The sequence below is a fragment of the Ascaphus truei genome, chromosome 3 (genome assembly GCF_040206685.1).
Source record: "Ascaphus truei isolate aAscTru1 chromosome 3, aAscTru1.hap1, whole genome shotgun sequence".
Lineage (NCBI taxonomy): Eukaryota > Metazoa > Chordata > Amphibia > Anura > Ascaphidae > Ascaphus > Ascaphus truei.
Window position 1 is genome coordinate 416,266,331 of NC_134485.1, and position 23,786 is coordinate 416,290,116.

The 23,786-nt window shown below is 41.1% G+C and overlaps 1 protein-coding gene across 2 annotated transcripts in view; it reads right to left on the reverse strand.

The window, feature by feature from the left end:
* Positions 1–1,178: 1,178 nt before the first annotated feature.
* The window catches only part of GDPD5 (glycerophosphodiester phosphodiesterase domain containing 5), a 362,801-nt gene continuing 340,193 nt past the window's right edge, over positions 1,179–23,786 (reverse strand). For both annotated transcript variants that reach the window (XM_075592696.1, XM_075592695.1), the window contains 2 exons: positions 21,582–21,694; positions 1,179–4,471 (listed from right to left, as the gene is read on the reverse strand). In XM_075592696.1, the coding sequence (XP_075448811.1) occupies positions 4,356–4,471; positions 21,582–21,694 (229 nt within the window). In that variant the 3' untranslated portion in view covers positions 1,179–4,355. The remainder of the gene's footprint in view (positions 4,472–21,581; positions 21,695–23,786) is intronic.

Here is a 23,786-nt window from a genome sequence, read left to right on the forward strand (position 1 = left end):
ATTGAAGTTGTTATAGTAATCACTTAATTGAGAGGTCACATTTTCCCATGACTTTGGATAGTATTGGGAGAAGAGAGATTGGTCTGTAGTTGGAGACACTATTTTGGCCCCACTTTTTGGCTAACTCTGGCAGTTTTCCAGGTCTGTGGGATATGGCCTGAAGACAAAATAGAGTTTATTAGGGAGGCAAGCGGTTTGGCAATGACTGGGGCACCAAGTGGTAGGAACTTTGACTGCAGTAGGTCAGGTCCACATTGGCTATTTAGTTGCAATGTTAGGAGCACCTGTGTAATCTCCTAATAAGATACCAGGACACACTGAAAATGTGAGCACTGTTGGGAGGAAGTGAGGTTATAGGGATTCTCCCAGGTTGAGCTTCATGTTTGTCGTTTGGGTTGCGCTTTGACAGAAGGGAAGTAGCACACCCCACAGTATTTTATTTAGTAATTACCCTTTCCACAAGACATCCCTACAATAGTAAAGTGCAATAAGGCCAGATGTAACCCATGGAAGGTGGGCCCCCCACCGTACTCTTATTCTGCGTAGTAGAGCATGCATATCACATAGTTCTAAGAACTCTGTTTGGAAATAATCAGGGTCAGGTATCAAGGTGGATTCTGTACCAAGGGCTGTTGGTACGATCAGCCAGAAATTGGGTTAAAGTTTCAAAATGTTCTATCGAGTAGAACTTTAAGTGGATGACCCAAAAGATTAAGTTGAATATATCCAGGTTGTGTGGATGGATGTTGGGAGTGTGGTGGTATTGGGGGACTTACTGTAATGTACTGACTCACATGCAGTATGGTGGCACTGCCCTAAGATTGGTAGATTCTGGAAAACGATACAAGATTTAATTGTGGAGACTCGAGGTTAAGGTTCCTTTGGATCCACAGGTCACGGTGTTTGCAAAACCAATAGAAATTGGCAACCTCCATCTACTCAAACTTCTCTCTCATACTTACTGCAGCTGTATAAGCACAAATATGGTTGATAAATGTTTGTAGCATCATCTATATATGTATACGATATCTGTAACATGATGGAACTTACTCTACTCCCTTTCCTTCCTCTTTATGTATTCCTCCTCCCCCACAACCCATACAAAACCTTAATAAACTAAGTGAGAAAGAAAGACAAGTACGAATTGAGAAACCAAACAGATTGCAGGAAAGGTAGAGTAGGTGGTAGGAAACCATATGAAAGTCATTTATTTCCAAATAAAATACAGTTACATGTACATTGTCTCACACACAGCCTGACTAAAGAAGACATGAAATAAATACTGCTGATACGGCTTTGGACGGATGGCATTCATAGTCTGGTTTGGATTATAGTATTGCTGTTCTGTTATTAGATTAGAAGGCTATTTCATGTGCAATAAGGATACTTACTGTATATACAGAGTCTAAGCTCAGAAGTTCTGGAATGTGTAAGTCCACTGAGAACAGCCAACGTTTTCTAAGCAAGGCTCCTGGAAGAAGCTAGCAGCCATTTTTTTCCTATTAGCAGTCATCATAACCTACTTCAGGGAGCATTATTACCAACAATAAACCTAATAAATGTGTGTATATGTGTGTGTGTATATGTGTATATGTGTGTGTGTATATGTGTATATGTGTGTGTGTATATGTGTATATGTGTGTGTGTATATGTGTATATGTGTGTGTGTATGTGTATATGTGTATATGTGTGTGTGTATGTGTATATGTGTGTGTGTATGTGTATATGTGTGTGTGTATGTGTATATGCGTGTGTGTATGTGTATATGCGTGTGTGTATGTGTATATGCGTGTGTGTATGTGTATATGCGTGTGTGTATGTGTATATGCGTGTGTGTGTATGTGTATATGTGTATGTGTATATGTGTGTGTGTATGTGTATATGCGTGTGTGTATGTGTATATGCGTGTGTGTATGTGTATATGCGTGTGTGTGTGTGTGTGTATGTGTGTATGCGTGAGTGTGTGTATGCGTGAGTGTGTGTATGCGTGAGTGTGTGTATGCGTGAGTGTGTGTATGCGTGAGTGTGTGTATGCGTGAGTGTGTGTATGCGTGAGTGTGTGTATGCGTGAGTGAGTGTATGCGTGAGTGAGTGTATGCGTGAGTGAGTGTATGCGTGAGTGAGTGTATGCGTGAGTGTGTGTATGCGTGAGTATGCATGTGCGTGTGTGCACATATATACACATATATATATGTGTGTGTGTGCGCGTGCGTGCACACACACACACACACACACACACACACGCACACGCACACGCACACACACACACACTGTATATATACAGTACATTTATGCCATTGCATGGAGGATTGACTGAACTATCAAAAGGGGAGAACTGGCTATTGCTCATTTACAGGAACAGACTCCTGGCATGTTTATAAATTAAATTCTGCTGATGTTGCATCCAGTAGGTTATTTCATGCATACCACTACTGTATGCCTCTTTCTTTTTGTTATGCTGTAAGGCATATCTGCATGTGAAATTACAGGCTTTTAACCACTTTTGAAGTGGCTGACATTTTATCTCTAGTAATAATTGATAAAACCAGTGGGATTAAACGTTGACTTTTGACTGATGAGAATTGGGAAGAGAATAGATAACAGAAAGGAGAGATAAGTGACTATTTAGCACTAATCAGAGAAAACAGCCCAGTCACCATTACAGATACTCAGACTGGCATTTTAATCAATGCTGTATACTGCATTAACTTGTTGAGGTTTACCATTTGCTCTGCTTTGATTAATCTCATTATTTGGGTATTTCGTCCTACAATAACATTTAATAAGAAAAGAAAAATGTTGATGCACAGCCAAATCCACAAATCCACATCACGATCCATGTATTAAAATACGGGTTTCCTATATGTACACATTTTCTCATTGAGAACTAACTGGTCATTAGACACATTGAACCAAATTGTATGCCTGTCTGTCTGATACCTGCATTAAAATAAACGCCCATTTTGAGGTAGCCCAACTGGGACGCCTGGTCAAGTCAAAGAGCTAGAAATGGCATTACCAAGATTATATGTGGGTTACAAGTGAAGAAAATGTTTAAATCTATTACTACACCAACAGAAAGTATCTACAGCAAGATTTGCACATCATTTGAGATTCTAAATGTGCCTTTTTCTGCATGGTTTGTGCTCCTGAGTGTGGTAATGGCTCCTAACCAGGAAATGGAGGGGGTTTTGTTACCTTTAGGACATCCATCTGCAGGAAATGCATCAGAAATTAGAAGACATGGGGTAAGAGAATGCACATTGGGCCAAAGGTGACATGTCAATGGTTTATTCTTCTCAAGGGGTCTCTGTACTTTACACAAGGATTTACTACCCTTGGGATGTGGGTTATCACACCGTCATCCCATGTTAACTGCCATTGACTTTAAGAGCCGTTAACAAGGGACCACAGTGCCATAACCCATATTGGAGGTTAGTGTTAACCTACGGTACTGGTCACCTATATAACAATTTGTTTCAAGAGGGATATGGAAACACAAGATTTAGTAAAAGGCTGTTCTTTCATTGTTAACCGGAAGCATGGGATTCGTGTTAAAGGTCAAAGAATCGTACACTCTAAAATGTCAATATGAAATACTTGCGGGTGCTTAACTTAAGGGAAGATTCCCAGAACATACATATCAATAACAAGTAGCACTCCAGGGTCACTTATCAGCGGTAAGCGGTTTATTCAAATCCCAACATTTCGATCCAGTGCAGTGGACCTTTGTCAGGGTGACCTTGAGAAAGGTCCACTTCGCTGGCCAAAATGTTGGGGTTTGCATAAAACGCATACTGCTGATAAGTGAGTGCTACTCATTATTGATATTAGTGTTAAAGGGACTTGTGTTTTAGGAAGAGTTTATACATTCAATGTTAAATGGACACGCATCGCTTGTTACCATTATGCTTCATCACTAAACACTTGTATGAATTGCATACTGCATAGTACAACACCACATCATGATCCATGAAATCATGATGAACTAGGTGTTGAGATTACAGAGATACATCGGGACTGGCTGAAGTGATCACAGGAGGAGGAAGGTCTTCCCCAGGCTGAGTTTTCAACATTCTCTCGGCTCAATCAAATTGTATACACACGTGCTTGCATGTGTCCTACTTACAAATACACACAATAAAGGAGGAAAAACAAAGGGATCAAATTACTTTCTACATATATACAGTCTCACAGATTATACAACAAAAAGACCATAATAGCAAAAATAAACAAAATATCCTGGCATTAAGTAGTCCCATAAAATATCCGTGTCTTGGAAACCCCAGACCTAGGAAGAGTTTCCAGATTTTGCTATAAAAAGATCTTGTTGTGGTGCCAATGTTTCTCTTTCTTTAGTCTGTGTGGATTCTTGCATCTATCGGAGTGATGGCATCGTTGGCGAAACCCTCATATCTGCTTTCAGAACACAATGAAAGATCGTCCGCAGTGTCCATACTATTGTTTATTTCTGGAAAGACAAAAAAAACACAATCCAACTTTGTTACCTGGAGAATGGCATAAAACATGTTTAAATGTACAATGCTAGGATACATTTATCTGTTTCTGAATATAGAAAGCAACAAAGAGTTGAGTAACAATAACATCTTTAATCTTATCCTACTTTATTCTGATATTTTGAGTACTGTATGTAGATCAGTGAGTTGTTTGTTTTCCTTGTCCCCTATACCCAGTTCTCCTGGGTATACCCCTCTCTAGGGGAGTGTTTGTCTGGGTAATTGCATCCTGACAGTGCCCTTTGAAAAATTAGATTTTTTTTTTGCTCTCTTTGCATTAAATTGCTTTGTTTTTGACCACTATTGTGTCACAGCTGTTTATGTGTGCTGCAGGTACTCTTTTTGTATTTGTCTAGGGATTAGCGAGACCTTTATACTGTACTGTACCTGCATGCACCACTCTATTTGTTATATATATAGTGCTGATTGACCCTAGAGTCTGTCTCTTCTAGGATGTTCTAAAGAACATCAGATGGTCTTTAAATAACATTTAGTCAATACATATATGAAAAAATATGAGTTAGAAAACAGTGCGTAATTAAGAGTCAGGGTATGTGAAAAAGTAAGTGGAACCCTGGTTTTAACACCAAAATTAAAGGCAATAATTAGAATCAGGTGTTTAAATAATTAGATAGATCTTAATGTGTGAGTTTGGGAGGCCTCACCCTATAAAAAGATCAGAAACTTTGTGAGTTTGGTCTTCACCATACAGGTGCGTGGAAACATGTCATGCCACGATCAAAATAAATCTTTGAGGGCATCAGAAAATCAGTTATTGATGCTCATCAGACTAATAATTATACTTGTTCTTGTGTAGCGCTGCTAGTTTTACATCGCGATTTACAGAGACATTTTTGCAGACAGTTCCTGCCCCATGGAGCTTACAATCTATATTTTGGTACCTGAGGCACAGGGAGATAAAGTGACTTGCTCAAGGTCACAAGGAGCAGACACTGGGAATTGAACCAGGTTCCCCTGCTTCTAACTCCGTGCCAGAGACGCTCCTTCTCCCTATAAAAAGGGTTACAAAACCATATCAAAGGATTTGGGGCTCCACCAATCCACTGTCAGAAAAATGGAGAAAGACCGCAGTCACTCTACCCAGGAGAGATCGCCTTACCAAAATCTCTCCAAGAACATCATCCAGGAAGTCGCAAAGAACCCCAGAGTAACATCCAAGGATCTGCTGGCCACTCTCGCCTTGGCTAACGTGACTGTTCATGACTCAAATATCAGAACAATACTGAACAAGAATGGTGTTCATGGAAGGATAGCCAGGAGGAAACCACTGCTCTTTAAAAAGAACATTGCTGACCATCTGAAGTTGCCAAAAAGCACATAGATGATCCACAAGACTTCTGGAACAATGTTCTCTTTGCATATGAGTCAAAGTTAGAACTTTTTGACCTTAATGAGAAACGTTGCATTTGGCGAAAACTATTTTTTTTTTGAGCAGAAGAACCTCATCCCAACTGTCAAGAATGGTCTTGGGAGTGTGATGATTTGGGGCTGCTTTGCTGTCTCAGGTCCTGGTCGGCTTGCCATCATTGACAGAACCATGAATTCTACACTGTATCAGAAGATTCTAGAGGAGAATGTCAGGCCATCTGTCCGTGAGTTGAAGCGAAAGTGGGTCATGCAGCAAGACAATGATCCTAACCATACAAGCAGATCTACAAAAGAATGGCTACAGAAGAAGACATTCCATGTTTTAAAATGGCCTAGTCAAAGTCCGGACCTAAACCCCCTCAAAATGTTGTGGCATAACCCGAGGTGAGGTGTCCATGCAAAGAAGCCCTCAAATGTCACTGAGCTGAAGCAGTTCTGTAAAGGGGAATGGGTCAAAATTCCTAAAACCGATGTGAGAAACTGACCAGCAGTTACAAGGAAAACTTAGTCATTGCTGCTCAAGGGGGCGCCACCAGGTACTGGATGTAAAGTTTCACATACTTATTCACACATCAATATTGAATGTTTAATCATTTGTGGGTAAATAAATGTTGAAAAAGTATCATGTTTTTGTGTCATTTGTTTGATTAGGTTATCTGTACAGGCATACCCCACTTTAAGGACACTCACTTTAAGTACACTCGCGAGTAAGTACATATCGCCCAATAGGCAAACGGCAGCTCACGCATGCGCCTGTCAGCACGTCCTGAACAGCAATACCGGCTCCCTACCTGTACCGAAGCTGTGCGCAAGCGGGGAGACTATAGATAGTGAGGAAAATTTAAACTAAAAGCATGTGATCAGCGCTCAAACCTATATAACTATACCTAAATATTAACTAAAATAACCAGGTGCTTAACAATAATAAAATGAATATTTAAAGTGTCCCCTATAAGGAAAAATCTAATGTGAATTCCTCACAGCCTGTTGTGGCAGGTTGGGGAATGGCTGCCTTGGGAATATAACAACCCTATCCACAAGGGCTGTATAACATACACAGAGAGATAACAAATGACACAGATAAAACACAGACAATAATTCCCTGGCGCACTATCAGATAATAAACCTGACGAATCGGAGTAGTCCCATGAATCAAAAGATGGTATAAAGAAGATCCACAGTCCACAATGTCCCGTTCTTTTACACAGAATGCTGGTCTGAAAATACAAATAAAACAACCATTGCGCAGTACCCTATGGTCAGTATTCCAAGACCCCACCGTTGCTATCTACTTACTTAAAAATAGATAAGAATGGGCCTCAAAAGGTTTCTTTAAGTCCCCCCACGATTGGCTCCGACTGATTCCTGCTGCTGGTATCACGCTTTACACTTCCAGCATCAGCATCACCATACCGATTGGGAACAGAAAGGGGCACCAATAGTATAGCACTATAACATTTATTGTTAAAAAATGACAAGCATAAAAACATGCACTCACATGCGAGAATGCCCTATGCGTGTCCTACAACGTGCCGTCCGCTTCACATGGGAGGATGTCGAGGGATTGCAGGGGGAGGCTGGAGCCGGCGTGGGTCCCCGCTTCGTGGCCGCGACTCGGAGCGCCTAGTCCCTCCTCCGATGACGTTCCCCGTCAATCAACCTCCTTTCCTTCCACAGGGTCTGCACGTTGCAGCACGTTCAACAGGCTCCACCCTACGCGCGTTTCGTGACTCTGACGTCACTTCTTCAGGGGTAATGGAGCTGTGGGGGCACTTGAGGTATTTTATACCCTTGTGCAAAGCTGACAGGGAGTTCCCATTAGTTGAATGTCTGATTGGGAACTCCTGTTGATTGTCCACTTGTTGGCTGATACCTGGCAATTCGTGTGTTTAGCAGGTTTAACCACTTCATGCCTGGACAGCCAATTGCACTAGATGATTACATTCTAGCATGCTGTAAAATACTTTACACAAAATTATTTAATACATCAGTATCATAAAAACCATAATAAAACTCTATAAATTGTAGAAATAAAAAGTAATTAGCAACCCTGTGGCTTATTATTCAATGTGCGTGATAGCTATTTGTATTGATCACTGTTGCTAACAGCATAAAGGACCCAGAGGTGGAAAGAGATTATTTGCATAGCAAAAAAATAGATAACCTGGTTATGCAATATTCAACATCAGCAGCCACAGACCTAGCTGTCCCTCAAGAATGCTGCCAGATCAAATTCGATGTTCAATCCTCTCGGGGTTAAGGTTTTGAGGGTATATATCAATCCCTTTACATTGGTGCCCCTTTCTGTTCCCAATCGGTATGGTGATGCTGATGCTGGAAGTGTAAAGCGTGATACCAGCAGCAGGAATCAGTCGGAGCCAATCGTGGGGGGACTTAAAGAAACCTTTTGAGGCCCATTCTTATCTATTTTTAAGTAAGTAGATAGCAACGGTGGGGTCTTGGATTACTGACCATAGGGTACTGTGCAATGGTTGTTTTATTTGTATTTTCAGACCAGCATTCTGTGTAAAAGAACGGGACATTGTGGACTGTGGATCTTCTTTATACCAATATTTTCAGAGGATGCAGACGTAGAGAATATAGATGTAGACACTGAGAATTTAGATACACTCCTTAATAAAGTAGAAAAACTCCTCACACAAGAAATGAGGCAGATCTGGGAAGTGGTAGCATTGAGAAAATATATAGAACACAAAAGAATACCAAGGGGACTTAGGGTCCTCAAGGTACCCACTCTAGAAACTGATAATGAGATCTTTATGAAAGAGTGGAACAATCTTCTGGATACATGTGCATTCGGTTTAGTCCAGTTGTCAATTCAGTACAGAACAAAATCCCTAGAAGTTTTGGATAAAGAGATTATAGAAATCCAAGAAAAATTAGGCCAATTCTCTGATCTCAAAGAGTACAAGGTACTAGACGAAAAGATTACTCAGAGAATAGAAAAATTAGAGAAAGAGGTCATTAGTTCCAAACAGAAAAAATTTATCAGGGACAAGAAAGATTATGAACAGAATAGACAAAGGGACTGGAAAACTGAAAAGAAAGTCATTATTGCAGAGGATACACCCACAGCTGAGGTGAAATCCACTCCAAATAACAAAGTGCTACAAAAGGAAGATATTAAACCAAAATCAAAAAAAGACAATGAAAAAGAAAAATCATTAAATAGAAAGATGGGACCCCATAGGCCCTACATGGGAGCTAGGCCACAAGCACCTGTAAGGGAGGAACATCATAGATACCATGGCCCACCACGAGGAGGGTATGCCAATAGGAATGATGGGTATGGGCACCATGATTATTATCATGATGGACCCAGAGAAGCATATAGAGGGTATGATAATAATGTTTTTAGATCTAATAATTTCAGGCCCTTCAATGCACCTTCTTTCAACTATGAAAATAATCAACATCAATTGTCTTTTTTAGATCACGACAGAGAGTACAATTTCCCTATACGGAAAAACAGCGAGGTAGAGAACGCAGTGGGGAGACAAGACACCCCCAGGTCAGCGAGACGCAAAAGAATAGAGGATTCAGAGGAAAAAGAGGTGGAAGAAGGAAAGAGAAAAAAGTCAGAGCAGCCAAACCACCGGTAGAGGTTGGCAATATATTCAATATCAGCAGTTACAAAACCACTGAGGTTGAGGAAAAAGTTTTGTCCAGAGGCCTTAACTTTGCTCCCTCTAAAGGACCCAATATGTTTGACTTATTTATAGATACCCAAAAATTTGTTAGACGGTTAACACTTAAAAAGTACTTTATAAAAGATGCTGTAAGTAGGGAGACTCTCCAGAGTAATAAAAATAGTGAGAGCAGATCGTCCTCCACCACTCAATTTAAAAGACCCTCAGTGTTTTATCCTAAACACATGAAGGGTAGTTTCTTAGAAACTTTTTCTGAACTAGTCATTCAGGACATGGAAAAGGCAACCAGTGAGTTTAAAATCCCCAAAAACAATCTTAGTAAGTTAGAAAAAGATGCAGTAAAGAGTCTAGAAAACAACAAACAAATTGTAATTAAGTCTGCGGACAAAGGGGGAGGCATAGTTATAATGGACTCTGACTACTATAAAAAAGAGTCCTTGAGAATCCTAAGTGATGGAGTTACATATAAAAAACTGCAGGGTAATCCATCCATAGAGTTCAAGACAGAACTTCAGGAATACCTTAGTAGGGGTTTCTTGGATGGTAATATCTCAAAGGGTGAATTGGAGTTCTTGGATGTACCACAGCCAAGGATTCCAATTTTCTATTTTATTCCTAAGATCCATAAGGATCTTTGGAATCCCCCTGGACGCCCCATAATATCGGGGATCAAATCATTGACATCCAATTTGTCGCAGTTTATTGACTCCACTCTGCAGAAATATGTCCCTAAAATCCCGTCTTTTCTAAGAGACACCACACACGTATTAAATCTAGTTAGGGACCTAAAATGGGAAGATCATTATATTTGGGTCACGTGTGACGTGACGTCTCTGTATACCATCATAAATCATGACCTGGGTATCAGAGCAGTCAGTAGGGTGTTAAATCAAGATGATAGTCTAGAACAGGGATTTCGAGATTTTATAATAGAAGGGATACGGTATATACTTACACATAATTTCTTCAGCTATGACAACAGCCACTACCTCCAGATATGTGGCACTGCCATGGGTACAAGGTTCGCCCCTAGTTATGCTAACATCTTTATGGGCACGTGGGAGGATGAATACATCCATTCCGGCGGCCCATTTGGGGCGGGCCTTGTACTATGGAAACGCTATATAGACGACGTGCTATGTATCTGGGGTGGAGGTGTTGAGGAACTTGGGGAGTTCCAAAAATACTTAAATAACAACAATATGAACTTAAAATTCACCTTCAACATCAGCCCCACAAGTATAGACTTTTTAGATCTTACATTGTTCATAGAGCGAGGGTCTATTCAAACTAAGACCTTTTATAAAAAAGTAGATGCCAATACATACCTTTTGGCGTCTAGCCATCACAACCATAGATGGATTAACAATATTCCCAAGGGCCAGTTCCTAAGAACTAAAAGAAATTGCTCTCAACCAGAAATATTTGAGATGCAGGCCAATGACCTTAAGGATAAATTTATCCAGAGGGAATATAATCCTAATATGGTTGAGAAGGCCTTAGAAAGTGTAAAGGACATAGATAGAAATGACCTTATCAGTATGGACAAAAAGAAATTAAAACAAGTAGAGGGTGTAGAGTTCATCCCCTTTATAACCAAGTTTAATGGGATGTCAAACAAAATAACACAAATAATTAGGAAGCATTGGAGTATTCTCCAGGGGGATGCTATACTTAAAACAATACTACCTAAACACCCCCAGATAGTGTTTAAAAGGGCCAATAATCTAAAGCTTCAACTGTCCCCGAGCTGTCCGTTCAATTCTGTAAAAACACAAAGTACAACATGGCTTAAGGAATTGGACGGATTCTTTACATGTGACAAATGTATTGGCTGTAGGTACAGCAGTAAATGCAAACATTTTCAATCCAATGTTACAGGTGTCAGATTTCCCATCAAATCGTTCATTTCCTGCAAGACTCCTTTTGTGGTCTACCTGTTGGAGTGCCCTTGTGGACTACAATATGTAGGGCGAACAGGTAGACCATTGAAACGACGTCTTGCAGAACATGTTTATAATATAAAAAGGGGTCTGGAGACACATAGCGTCTCCAGTCACTTTAAAAATAAACATGGACAAAATCCGGAAGGGTTAATCTGTAAAGGGATTGACTGCCCCAAGCAGAATTGGAGGGGGGGTGATAAAATCAATCTTATATCCAGACGCGAAAGCTACTGGATATATACCCTCAAAACCTTAACCCCGAGAGGATTAAACATCGAATTTGACCTGGCAGCATTTTTGAGGGACAGTTAGGTCTGTAACTGCTGATGTTGAATATTGCATAACCAGGTTATCTGTTTTTGTTTTTTTGCTATGCAAATAATCTCTTTCCACCTCTGGGTCCTTTATGCTGTTAGCAACAGTGATCAATACAAATAGCTATCACGCACATTGAATAATAAGCCACAGGGTTGCTAATTACTTTTTATTTCTACAATTTATAGAGTTTTATTATGGTTTTTATGATACTGATGTATTAAATAATTTTGTGTAAAGTATTTTACAGCATGCTAGAATGTAATCATCTAGTGCAATTGGCTGTCCAGGCATGAAGTGGTTAAACCTGCTAAACACACGAATTGCCAGGTATCAGCCAACAAGTGGACAATCAACAGGAGTTCCCAATCAGACATTCAACTAATGGGAACTCCCTGTCAGCTTTGCACAAGGGTATAAAATACCTCAAGTGCCCCCACAGCTCCATTACCCCTGAAGAAGTGACGTCAGAGTCACGAAACGCGCGTAGGGTGGAGCCTGTTGAACGTGCTGCAACGTGCAGACCCTGTGGAAGGAAAGGAGGTTGATTGACGGGGAACGTCATCGGAGGAGGGACTAGGCGCTCCGAGTCGCGGCCACGAAGCGGGGACCCACGCCGGCTCCAGCCTCCCCCTGCAATCCCTCGACATCCTCCCATGTGAAGCGGACGGCACGTTGTAGGACACGCATAGGGCATTCTCGCATGTGAGTGCATGTTTTTATGCTTGTCATTTTTTAACAATAAATGTTATAGTGCTATACTATTGGTGCCCCTTTCTGTTCCCAATCGGTATGGTGATGCTGATGCTGGAAGTGTAAAGCGTGATACCAGCAGCAGGAATCAGTCGGAGCCAATCGTGGGGGGACTTAAAGAAACCTTTTGAGGCCCATTCTTATCTATTTTTAAGTAAGTAGATAGCAACGGTGGGGTCTTGGAATACTGACCATAGGGTACTGCGCAATGGTTGTTTTATTTGTATTTTCAGACCAGCATTCTGTGTAAAAGAACGGGACATTGTGGACTGTGGATCTTCTTTATACCATCTTTTGATTCATGGGACTACTCCGATTCGTCAGGTTTATTATCTGATAGTGCGCCAGGGAATTATTGTCTGTGTTTTATCTGTGTCATTTGTTATCTCTCTGTGTATGTTATACAGCCCTTGTGGATAGGGTTGTTATATTCCCAAGGCAGCCATTCCCCAACCTGCCACAACAGGCTGTGAGGAATTCACATTAGATTTTTCCTTATAGGGGACACTTTAAATATTCATTTTATTATTGTTAAGCACCTGGTTATTTTAGTTAATATTTAGGTATAGTTATATAGGTTTGAGCGCTGATCACATGCTTTTAGTTTAAATTTTCCTCACTATTTGTTCTATCCATTATTGCATATCAGCAGCCAACCATATCACAAACATGTCACTTTTTTCTAGTCGAGCACTTCGTAGTTGTAATCTAGATAAAATATTTTCAGAGGATGCAGACGTAGAGAATATAGATGTAGACACTGAGAATTTAGATACACTCCTTAATAAAGTAGAAAAACTCCTCACACAAGAAATGAGGCAGATCTGGGAAGTGGTAGCATTGAGAAAATATATAGAACACAAAAGAATACCAAGGGGACTTAGGGTCCTCAAGGTACCCACTCTAGAAACTGATAATGAGATCTTTATGAAAGAGTGGAACAATCTTCTGGATACATGTGCATTCGGTTTAGTCCAGTTGTCAATTCAGTACAGAACAAAATCCCTAGAAGTTTTGGATAAAGAGATTATAGAAATCCAAGAAAAATTAGGCCAATTCTCTGATCTCAAAGAGTACAAGGTACTAGACGAAAAGATTACTCAGAGAATAGAAAAATTAGAGAAAGAGGTCATTAGTTCCAAACAGAAAAAATTTATCAGGGACAAGAAAGATTATGAACAGAATAGACAAAGGGACTGGAAAACTGAAAAGAAAGTCATTATTGCAGAGGATACACCCACAGCTGAGGTGAAATCCACTCCAAATAACAAAGTGCTACAAAAGGAAGATATTAAACCAAAATCAAAAAAAGACAATGAAAAAGAAAAATCATTAAATAGAAAGATGGGACCCCATAGGCCCTACATGGGAGCTAGGCCACAAGCACCTGTAAGGGAGGAACATCATAGATACCATGGCCCACCACGAGGAGGGTATGCCAATAGGAATGATGGGTATGGGCACCATGATTATTATCATGATGGACCCAGAGAAGCATATAGAGGGTATGATAATAATGTTTTTAGATCTAATAATTTCAGGCCCTTCAATGCACCTTCTTTCAACTATGAAAATAATCAACATCAATTGTCTTTTTTAGATCACGACAGAGAGTACAATTTCCCTATACGGAAAAACAGCGAGGTAGAGAACGCAGTGGGGAGACAAGACACCCCCAGGTCAGCGAGACGCAAAAGAATAGAGGATTCAGAGGAAAAAGAGGTGGAAGAAGGAAAGAGAAAAAAGTCAGAGCAGCCAAACCACCGGTAGAGGTTGGCAATATATTCAATATCAGCAGTTACAAAACCACTGAGGTTGAGGAAAAAGTTTTGTCCAGAGGCCTTAACTTTGCTCCCTCTAAAGGACCCAATATGTTTGACTTATTTATAGATACCCAAAAATTTGTTAGACGGTTAACACTTAAAAAGTACTTTATAAAAGATGCTGTAAGTAGGGAGACTCTCCAGAGTAATAAAAATAGTGAGAGCAGATCGTCCTCCACCACTCAATTTAAAAGACCCTCAGTGTTTTATCCTAAACACATGAAGGGTAGTTTCTTAGAAACTTTTTCTGAACTAGTCATTCAGGACATGGAAAAGGCAACCAGTGAGTTTAAAATCCCCAAAAACAATCTTAGTAAGTTAGAAAAAGATGCAGTAAAGAGTCTAGAAAACAACAAACAACTTGTAATTAAGTCTGCGGACAAAGGGGGAGGCATAGTTATAATGGACTCTGACTAATATAAAAAAGAGTCCTTGAGAATCCTAAGTGATGGAGTTACATATAAAAAACTGCAGGGTAATCCATCCATAGAGTTCAAGACAGAACTTCAGGAATACCTTAGTAGGGGTTTCTTGGATGGTAATATCTCAAAGGGTGAATTGGAGTTCTTGGATGTACCACAGCCAAGGATTCCAATTTTCTATTTTATTCCTAAGATCCATAAGGATCTTTGGAATCCCCCTGGACGCCCCATAATATCGGGGATCAAATCATTGACATCCAATTTGTCGCAGTTTATTGACTCCACTCTGCAGAAATATGTCCCTAAAATCCCGTCTTTTCTAAGAGACACCACACACGTATTAAATCTAGTTAGGGACCTAAAATGGGAAGATCATTATATTTGGGTCACGTGTGACGTGACGTCTCTGTATACCGTCATAAATCATGACCTGGGTATCAGAGCAGTCAGTAGGGTGTTAAATCAAGATGATAGTCTAGAACAGGGATTTCGAGATTTTATAATAGAAGGGATACGGTATATACTTACACATAATTTCTTCAGCTATGACAACAGCCACTACCTCCAGATATGTGGCACTGCCATGGGTACAAGGTTCGCCCCTAGTTATGCTAACATCTTTATGGGCACGTGGGAGGATGAATACATCCATTCCGGCGGCCCATTTGGGGCGGGCCTTGTACTATGGAAACGCTATATAGACGACGTGCTATGTATCTGGGGTGGAGGTGTTGAGGAACTTGGGGAGTTCCAAAAATACTTAAATAACAACAATATGAACTTAAAATTCACCTTCAACATCAGCCCCACAAGTATAGACTTTTTAGATCTTACATTGTTCATAGAGCGAGGGTCTATTCAAACTAAGACCTTTTATAAAAAAGTAGATGCCAATACATACCTTTTGGCGTCTAGCCATCACAACCATAGATGGATTAACAATATTCCCAAGGGCCAGTTCCTAAGAACTAAAAGAAATTGCTCTCAACCAGAAATATTTGAGATGCAGGCCAATGACCTTAAGGATAAATTTATCCAGAGGGAATATAATCCTAATATGGTTGAGAAGGCCTTAGAAAGTGTAAAGGACATAGATAGAAATGACCTTATCAGTATGGACAAAAAGAAATTAAAACAAGTAGAGGGTGTAGAGTTCATCCCCTTTATAACCAAGTTTAATGGGATGTCAAACAAAATAACACAAATAATTAGGAAGCATTGGAGTATTCTCCAGGGGGATGCTATACTTAAAACAATACTACCTAAACACCCCCAGATAGTGTTTAAAAGGGCCAATAATCTAAAGCTTCAACTGTCCCCGAGCTGTCCGTTCAATTCTGTAAAAACACAAAGTACAACATGGCTTAAGGAATTGGACGGATTCTTTACATGTGACAAATGTATTGGCTGTAGGTACAGCAGTAAATGCAAACATTTTCAATCCAATGTTACAGGTGTCAGATTTCCCATCAAATCGTTCATTTCCTGCAAGACTCCTTTTGTGGTCTACCTGTTGGAGTGCCCTTGTGGACTACAATATGTAGGGCGAACAGGTAGACCATTGAAACGACGTCTTGCAGAACATGTTTATAATATAAAAAGGGGTCTGGAGACACATAGCGTCTCCAGTCACTTTAAAAATAAACATGGACAAAATCCGGAAGGGTTAATCTGTAAAGGGATTGACTGCCCCAAGCAGAATTGGAGGGGGGGTGATAAAATCAATCTTATATCCAGACGCGAAAGCTACTGGATATATACCCTCAAAACCTTAACCCCGAGAGGATTAAACATCGAATTTGACCTGGCAGCATTTTTGAGGGACAGTTAGGTCTGTAACTGCTGATGTTGAATATTGCATAACCAGGTTATCTGTTTTTGTTTTTTTGCTATGCAAATAATCTCTTTCCACCTCTGGGTCCTTTATGCTGTTAGCAACAGTGATCAATACAAATAGCTATCACGCACATTGAATAATAAGCCACAGGGTTGCTAATTACTTTTTATTTCTACAATTTATAGAGTTTTATTATGGTTTTTATGATACTGATGTATTAAATAATTTTGTGTAAAGTATTTTACAGCATGCTAGAATGTAATCATCTAGTGCAATTGGCTGTCCAGGCATGAAGTGGTTAAACCTGCTAAACACACGAATTGCCAGGTATCAGCCAACAAGTGGACAATCAACAGGAGTTCCCAATCAGACATTCAACTAATGGGAACTCCCTGTCAGCTTTGCACAAGGGTATAAAATACCTCAAGTGCCCCCACAGCTCCATTACCCCTGAAGAAGTGACGTCAGAGTCACGAAACGCGCGTAGGGTGGAGCCTGTTGAACGTGCTGCAACGTGCAGACCCTGTGGAAGGAAAGGAGGTTGATTGACGGGGAACGTCATCGGAGGAGGGACTAGGCGCTCCGAGTCGCGGCCACGAAGCGGGGACCCACGCCGGCTCCAGCCTCCCCCTGCAATCCCTCGACATCCTCCCATGTGAAGCGGACGGCACGTTGTAGGACACGCATAGGGCATTCTCGCATGTGAGTGCATGTTTTTATGCTTGTCATTTTTTAACAATAAATGTTATAGTGCTATACTATTGGTGCCCCTTTCTGTTCCCAATCGGTATGGTGATGCTGATGCTGGAAGTGTAAAGCGTGATACCAGCAGCAGGAATCAGTCGGAGCCAATCGTGGGGGGACTTAAAGAAACCTTTTGAGGCCCATTCTTATCTATTTTTAAGTAAGTAGATAGCAACGGTGGGGTCTTGGAATACTGACCATAGGGTACTGCGCAATGGTTGTTTTATTTGTATTTTCAGACCAGCATTCTGTGTAAAAGAACGGGACATTGTGGACTGTGGATCTTCTTTATACCATCTTTTGATTCATGGGACTACTCCGATTCGTCAGGTTTATTATCTGATAGTGCGCCAGGGAATTATTGTCTGTGTTTTATCTGTGTCATTTGTTATCTCTCTGGGGAGACTATAGAGCCTGTTACAAATGCTTTATTTACATCAGTTATGCACGTATATGACGATTGCAGTACAGTACATGCATCGATAAGTGGAAAAATGTAGTGCTTCATTTTAAGTACATTTTCGCTTTACATACATGCTCCGGTCCCATTATGCGGGGTATGCCCGTGTCTATTATTAGCACTTAGATAAAGATCTAATAACATTTTACCTTTGAAATGTGAGAAAATCCTTAGGGGGTAATAGAATGTTCTTGTATAGCGCTGCTAGTTTTACGTAGCCTGCCCCGTGGAGCTTACAATCTACAGGGAGATAAAGTGACTTGCCCAAGGTCACAAGGAGCCGACACCGGGAATTGAACCAGGCTCCCCTGCTTGTGCCAGTTAGTGTCTTTACTCACTGAGCCACTCCGTCTCCTACATACATACATACAGTACATACAGTACATACAGTACATACATACATACAGTACATACATACCATACATACAGTACATACATACATACAGTACATACAGTACATACAGTACATACAGTACATACATACAATAATGCATTCCCAAAATGTGAGAAAGTTATAAACTGTTCTAATAGCTCGTTTACATACATTTTGACATTAAATCTAAATAAATTCTAGTGTATTACAATTGGAAACAGTGGGCCTCATGCAGAGAGCATCGTTATTTCAAAACTCGCCATTTTTTGTTCAATTTCCCTCAGAAAACGGCATAAAATGGCGAGTTGCGAAAAACGCGCCATTTTTTTATTTCTATGTTTAAAACTCGCCTCGCGGCTGGCGAGAACCTCCATCGCGCCATTTTTAAAACTCTCCGAATGCAGAGAGGTGCGAACGGCAAGTAGCGGCTGTTCGCGCCAAAAAAAGGCGCGATTCTCGCATTTTTGCCGCGCCACGAAAATATGGCAAGATGGCGCTCGCCGCCTATAGTAAAGGGGAAAAAAAAGGCGCGAATTTGTTTTTACACGTTTCTGAAGCGCGCATCTCGCCAATTTAAACTCGCCACACGCATCCATGTTAAACATAGCAGAATTCGCACTTTTCTGCATATGGAGAATAAAACTCTCCAAAAAAGCTACTTTTTATGAAATTCGCCATTTTTAAAATTCTATGCTCTCTGCATGAGGCCCAGTATCTGTTAATTAAGAATATCCTTGTTGTACAGCACTTTCAGTATATGCTGTGCTTTCCAATGAATTTATGCCCACATGCTGGTTAGACCAAGCTCATCGGGCTTTCCTTTCTCTCAGTGTTACATGTTTGTCTTGATGCAGTTATCCCATCTATATGATTATATTACCTGTATTATTGAAACAAATACTAAAAGTGTGGGGTACCTGGCCGGGACTATACAACTGAACACACATTTCTCAGCCAGCGTTACAAGAGCTGCTGATGTAGCAGGTGTTGTTCCACCTGCGGGCACTATATCCGGTTAGCTCCGCCCCTTTTTCACACAGCTAATGAATACACAATGGCGCCTGCTGCCGTTGGCTCACTGCGTATCCAGCTGAAATTCGCCAGCGGGAGCCTTGACGGGCTCTTAACATCTTTATATTCTAGCTTAAGTGCACGAGGTCAAAAGTGATCACAAGATCCAAACACTGGGATGCAAGCCAGTTTCGATCCACAAAACCGCCAGTAGCTGCCGGCAAGGTACAGAACATTAATACATAGACCAACCGCATATAAACAAATATTTTACATTACAGCACGCAGGTGTGTCGCTAAAATGGTCACGATTCTAAAAATGTTACTTAATGTGTGCTATGAAACAGCAAAAAAATTTAATAAATTGTGTGCGCCAAGCACGTGCATTTTAAGTGAAACTTTTGTCTTTTGTTACTGTTTTCTCACAGAAATTGTATTTGTGATGACATAACACTATTTCAGTAACAAAAACAAAGAACTTGACTTGGGCTGAGCTTATACTGTGTGCGATGGCGCTGGCGCGCGCCAAGCACAAAGTGCAGAATCCCTGTGAAGTCACTCCTAGTGCGCACGCACGACGGAGCGCGATGGCACGAATGTTTTGAAAAGACCAAAAAATTGTCTTTTCAAGCGGCGGCTGCGTCCCGTGAGCAGTTCAGCCAATCACGGCGAACCAGCTCCTTGACATCATAGCCACGCCTCCGCCACACCCCCATCTCGCCTGCAACAGGAGAGATTCTGTCCTACATGCAGAGGTGATGGGGAGGCGTGTTGGTGGGCGCGGCCGTGACGGAGCAGGTTCGCCCGCTCACGTGACCTGGCCGTCGTCTGGCAAAGACAAAACATTTTGTCTCGCCACGCATCAGTTGCCTCACCGCTCATGTTCATGGGCGCACTATACACATGAGCGTTGGCCTCCACTGGTTTGCTTTTGGTGCGAGCGACGGTGCGAGCGCTGTAGCAACCACTATGGATGCAGCCAACGTGCCTGCTCGGCACACACACCCTGTTTTAGCTAGTTGCACTTGTATATTTATACTAACTGTGATTTCCTCGTGTGCGTGTGTACGTGCGTGTGTACGTGCGTGTGTACGTGCGTGTGTACGTGCGTGTGTACGTGCGTGTGTACGTGCGTGTGTACGTGCGTGTGTACGTGCGTGTGTACGTGCGTGCCCGTCTGTGTGTGTGTGTGTGTGTCCGTGGCTGTTTCTTCTTCTGAGTGCTGCTGTGCACGCGCCGAGCTTCGGTTGCTGCTGTACACGCGCCGAACCGAGCACCGGCTGTTGCTGTTTACTGCGCAGGCGTGCGCCCAGCCACGGCTCCTGTGCATGCGCGCTGAGTGTGGGAGGCCTCTTCTGCCAGCAGTGATGTCACTTCCGGGAGTGCAGCAGTCAGTCTGTCCTCGGGACAACCGTCCATGTCAGTGAAGAATGAAAGCTCATGGACTTGACCTTTACAAACAGGTTTCACTGTCAGTATGAGCAAACTATTGAGGTGGGGCCGCATTTGACTCTTAGCGATTTGATCTTTCCTTTTTAGCATCCTCATCCTACAACTAAATTTAAGTTACATTGACTTGATGGGTGCTACTGTAGAACCCAGACAAGAGCTTTTCAGTTGGTTTCTACTCCTATGGATTAATGGTGGGAGTAATTCTCTTTACATAGATACAGTAACCATGCTTTTTTTTCCAGTTGACGAAGACTTATTTTTGTGATGGTTCAATAATTTGAATATCCGATTTTTTTTTTCTTAAATTATTGGGACGTTAGCATTTTATTTTAATTGCATGTTGATATGTTACATACGCCTATAACTTTTTATTTTATCTTTAACTGTTCATGCAATGTCTTTATCCATAATGTATAACCCTGTTCACCTAATGTACCCATGTATTTGTAACCATGTATCTGTCATCACAATGCTATGTTCGGGACATACTTGAAAACGTGAGGTAACTCTCAATGTACTACTTCCTGGTAAAACATTTTATAAATAAATGTATACACGTCCAAGGTTTTCTATAAAAAATATGATAATTTGCTTAGATTGTTTTATATTTTACTATATAAACCTGCTTTATTTTTTAGTGTGTGGATTTTTCTATTGTGCTTGTAAACCTTTATGTAATTTTATTTACACTTTCGATAGCGGTATGCAATCAATACTGGATCACACTTATTCACTACGCTGCTGAGGCTGCAGTGACGAGCGCCAATGGTGGGTTGCGTTTTGGCCCACTGCAGCCTGCGTAGTAGACGGATTGACATCAGTGCCGAGGACTGGAGTGCTTGCGCTTCATGAGTAAAGATTAAAGTACCTGAAAAAATGAGCTTTTCCTTCATGATCCGGACGTCCCTGCTAGTCCTGCGGACGGCAGCGCTTAGCATGATCTGCTCAGGGTTGTACGTTCGGATGCTGCCCAGGCGCCATCTGCAATAAATGACACAATAGTAAGACACGGCTCACTAACTGATGGTCTTCCACAGGAGTGGCCAACTCCAGTCTTCAAGGGCCACCAACAGGTCAGGCTTTCAGGCTATCCCTGCTTCAGCACAGGTGGCCCAGTCTGAGTCACTGAGCCATCTGTGCTGAAGCAGGGAAATCCTGATAACCTGAGCTGTTGTTGGTGGCCCTTGAAGACTGAAGTTGGCCGCGCCTGGCCTATTAACTTCAATGCAATGCCCAGTGTGTCCCTTTCAACTTACTGACAAATGTCGAGCCTTCCCAAAGTTACATTTAAACTCGGACCACAAAAGCAAAGATACCTAAAACACATTGATTGGCCTGAGGAACCAGCAACACATGGTAACCTTCACATGGTCAAAATCACAACATACTGTAGGACAAATCATTTGAACAACAAAGAAGACAAAGACCCGAGAGATCAGACACCATTAAAACAAGTAATGGTACAATTATACGTTATTTCAGTCTTCAAGTTTCAATTACAAAAAGAAAATCAATAGCCAGGATCCATGTCCAGCAATTGATATTGTTATGCTTGACGGAGCAGTCTCTTTTTCGATCGGATCTCTGTTATGACAGAAAATGAGCGACTGTTTAATTTAATATGAAGCTGGAATTGTTATTCACTGCCATAGAAGCAAAGGTGTATTAATATCAGTAAAACAGATGTGTAGTTGAAAGTCTGCGCTGATTTGATGAACATACAGTATACCGAAGTCATGCCAAAGACTACACAGGTCTCACAACATCATAGTGGGGACAAAATGGAGGTCAAATGCAGGAGACCGACGCATCACAGAGAAGGGAGTACACACTGTGGTTCTTAATACTGCACCCTATGTGTGTGACTTTATACATCTACATTTAAGTTACATCAGCCCTTTCAATGAAAGAATGGACTGTAGTACATTTTACTGTAATGTATCATGAGCCGCTTCGTATCAAATCAATACGTTTTCTAGCGTCAGCAACGAAAACAAGAACAGGGCTAACCCTTCATACTGCTGCTCTAAGCGCCATACTTGCTCCGTTAAAACTGAAGAATGTTGGTCTCACAATGTATGCTGTGTAGGCAAATTCAAAACAATGGACAAAGAACCCTGAGGTTACACTTGGTCTTCTTCACTGTATATACAACATTCTCAAGGGCTTATTGTCCACCTATACAACTCCATTGTGGTTACTACCCCAACTATAACTGTTAATTGTTGTTTTATAACGTCTATAGCAAATTCCATAGCCATTTATTTGGGGAACCTCATCCAGGCCATGGTCTCAGACTAACCAATGAATACTCCATTCACATGTCAACTAAGATGCCTTAGTGTGTGTGTCTGTGTTAATGTATTGGTCACAATATCTAGTCTGTCCGGGGTCTCCTTGAGGAGAGGGTTAAGAAATCCCAAAATTACGTGTAGCTGTAAATGCAAATACAGATGTATTGTAGTAACCTTTTTTGGCAAAGTTTTAGATAAGGAAAAGGCATAGGTATTAAAACAATTATTTATCTCTGGATATACCAATGAGGAGCCTTTTGCAAAAATATTACAGCAAGAGAAAGCCTACCATAAGTACAGTAACAATTGGCTAACACAGGAAAAAGTACAAAGGCAGCTTGGTAAAATTAAGGTAAATAAAGTACCTTACCCCGATGGCACACACCCAAGGGTTTTAAGGAGCTCCGTTCTGTGAAAGCAGACCGTTCTTGAGAAGCAAGAGTAATCATGCTATCAACAAACAAAATTTGAAATGTACTGTAGGAGTCCTTGCAGGCAGCAGACTTAGCGATAGTGCTCAATGTCAGACAATAGCTGCAAAGGCTAATAGGATATTTTCATTCATAAAAACGGGATAGAAGGGGGCGCAAAATTGTACCACTATAAATCCTTAGTATGACCAAACCCAACTTATATCCTTTTTTATAAAGTAATTACAATGCCTTCATTAGCCCTGCAAACAGCCAAGTATGAAGGATAATAATGATCAGAGATATCAGTTTCGTAGGAGCCGTTGAAACAAAAATATGCATTATTTACAGAACACGACTAGGTAAAAA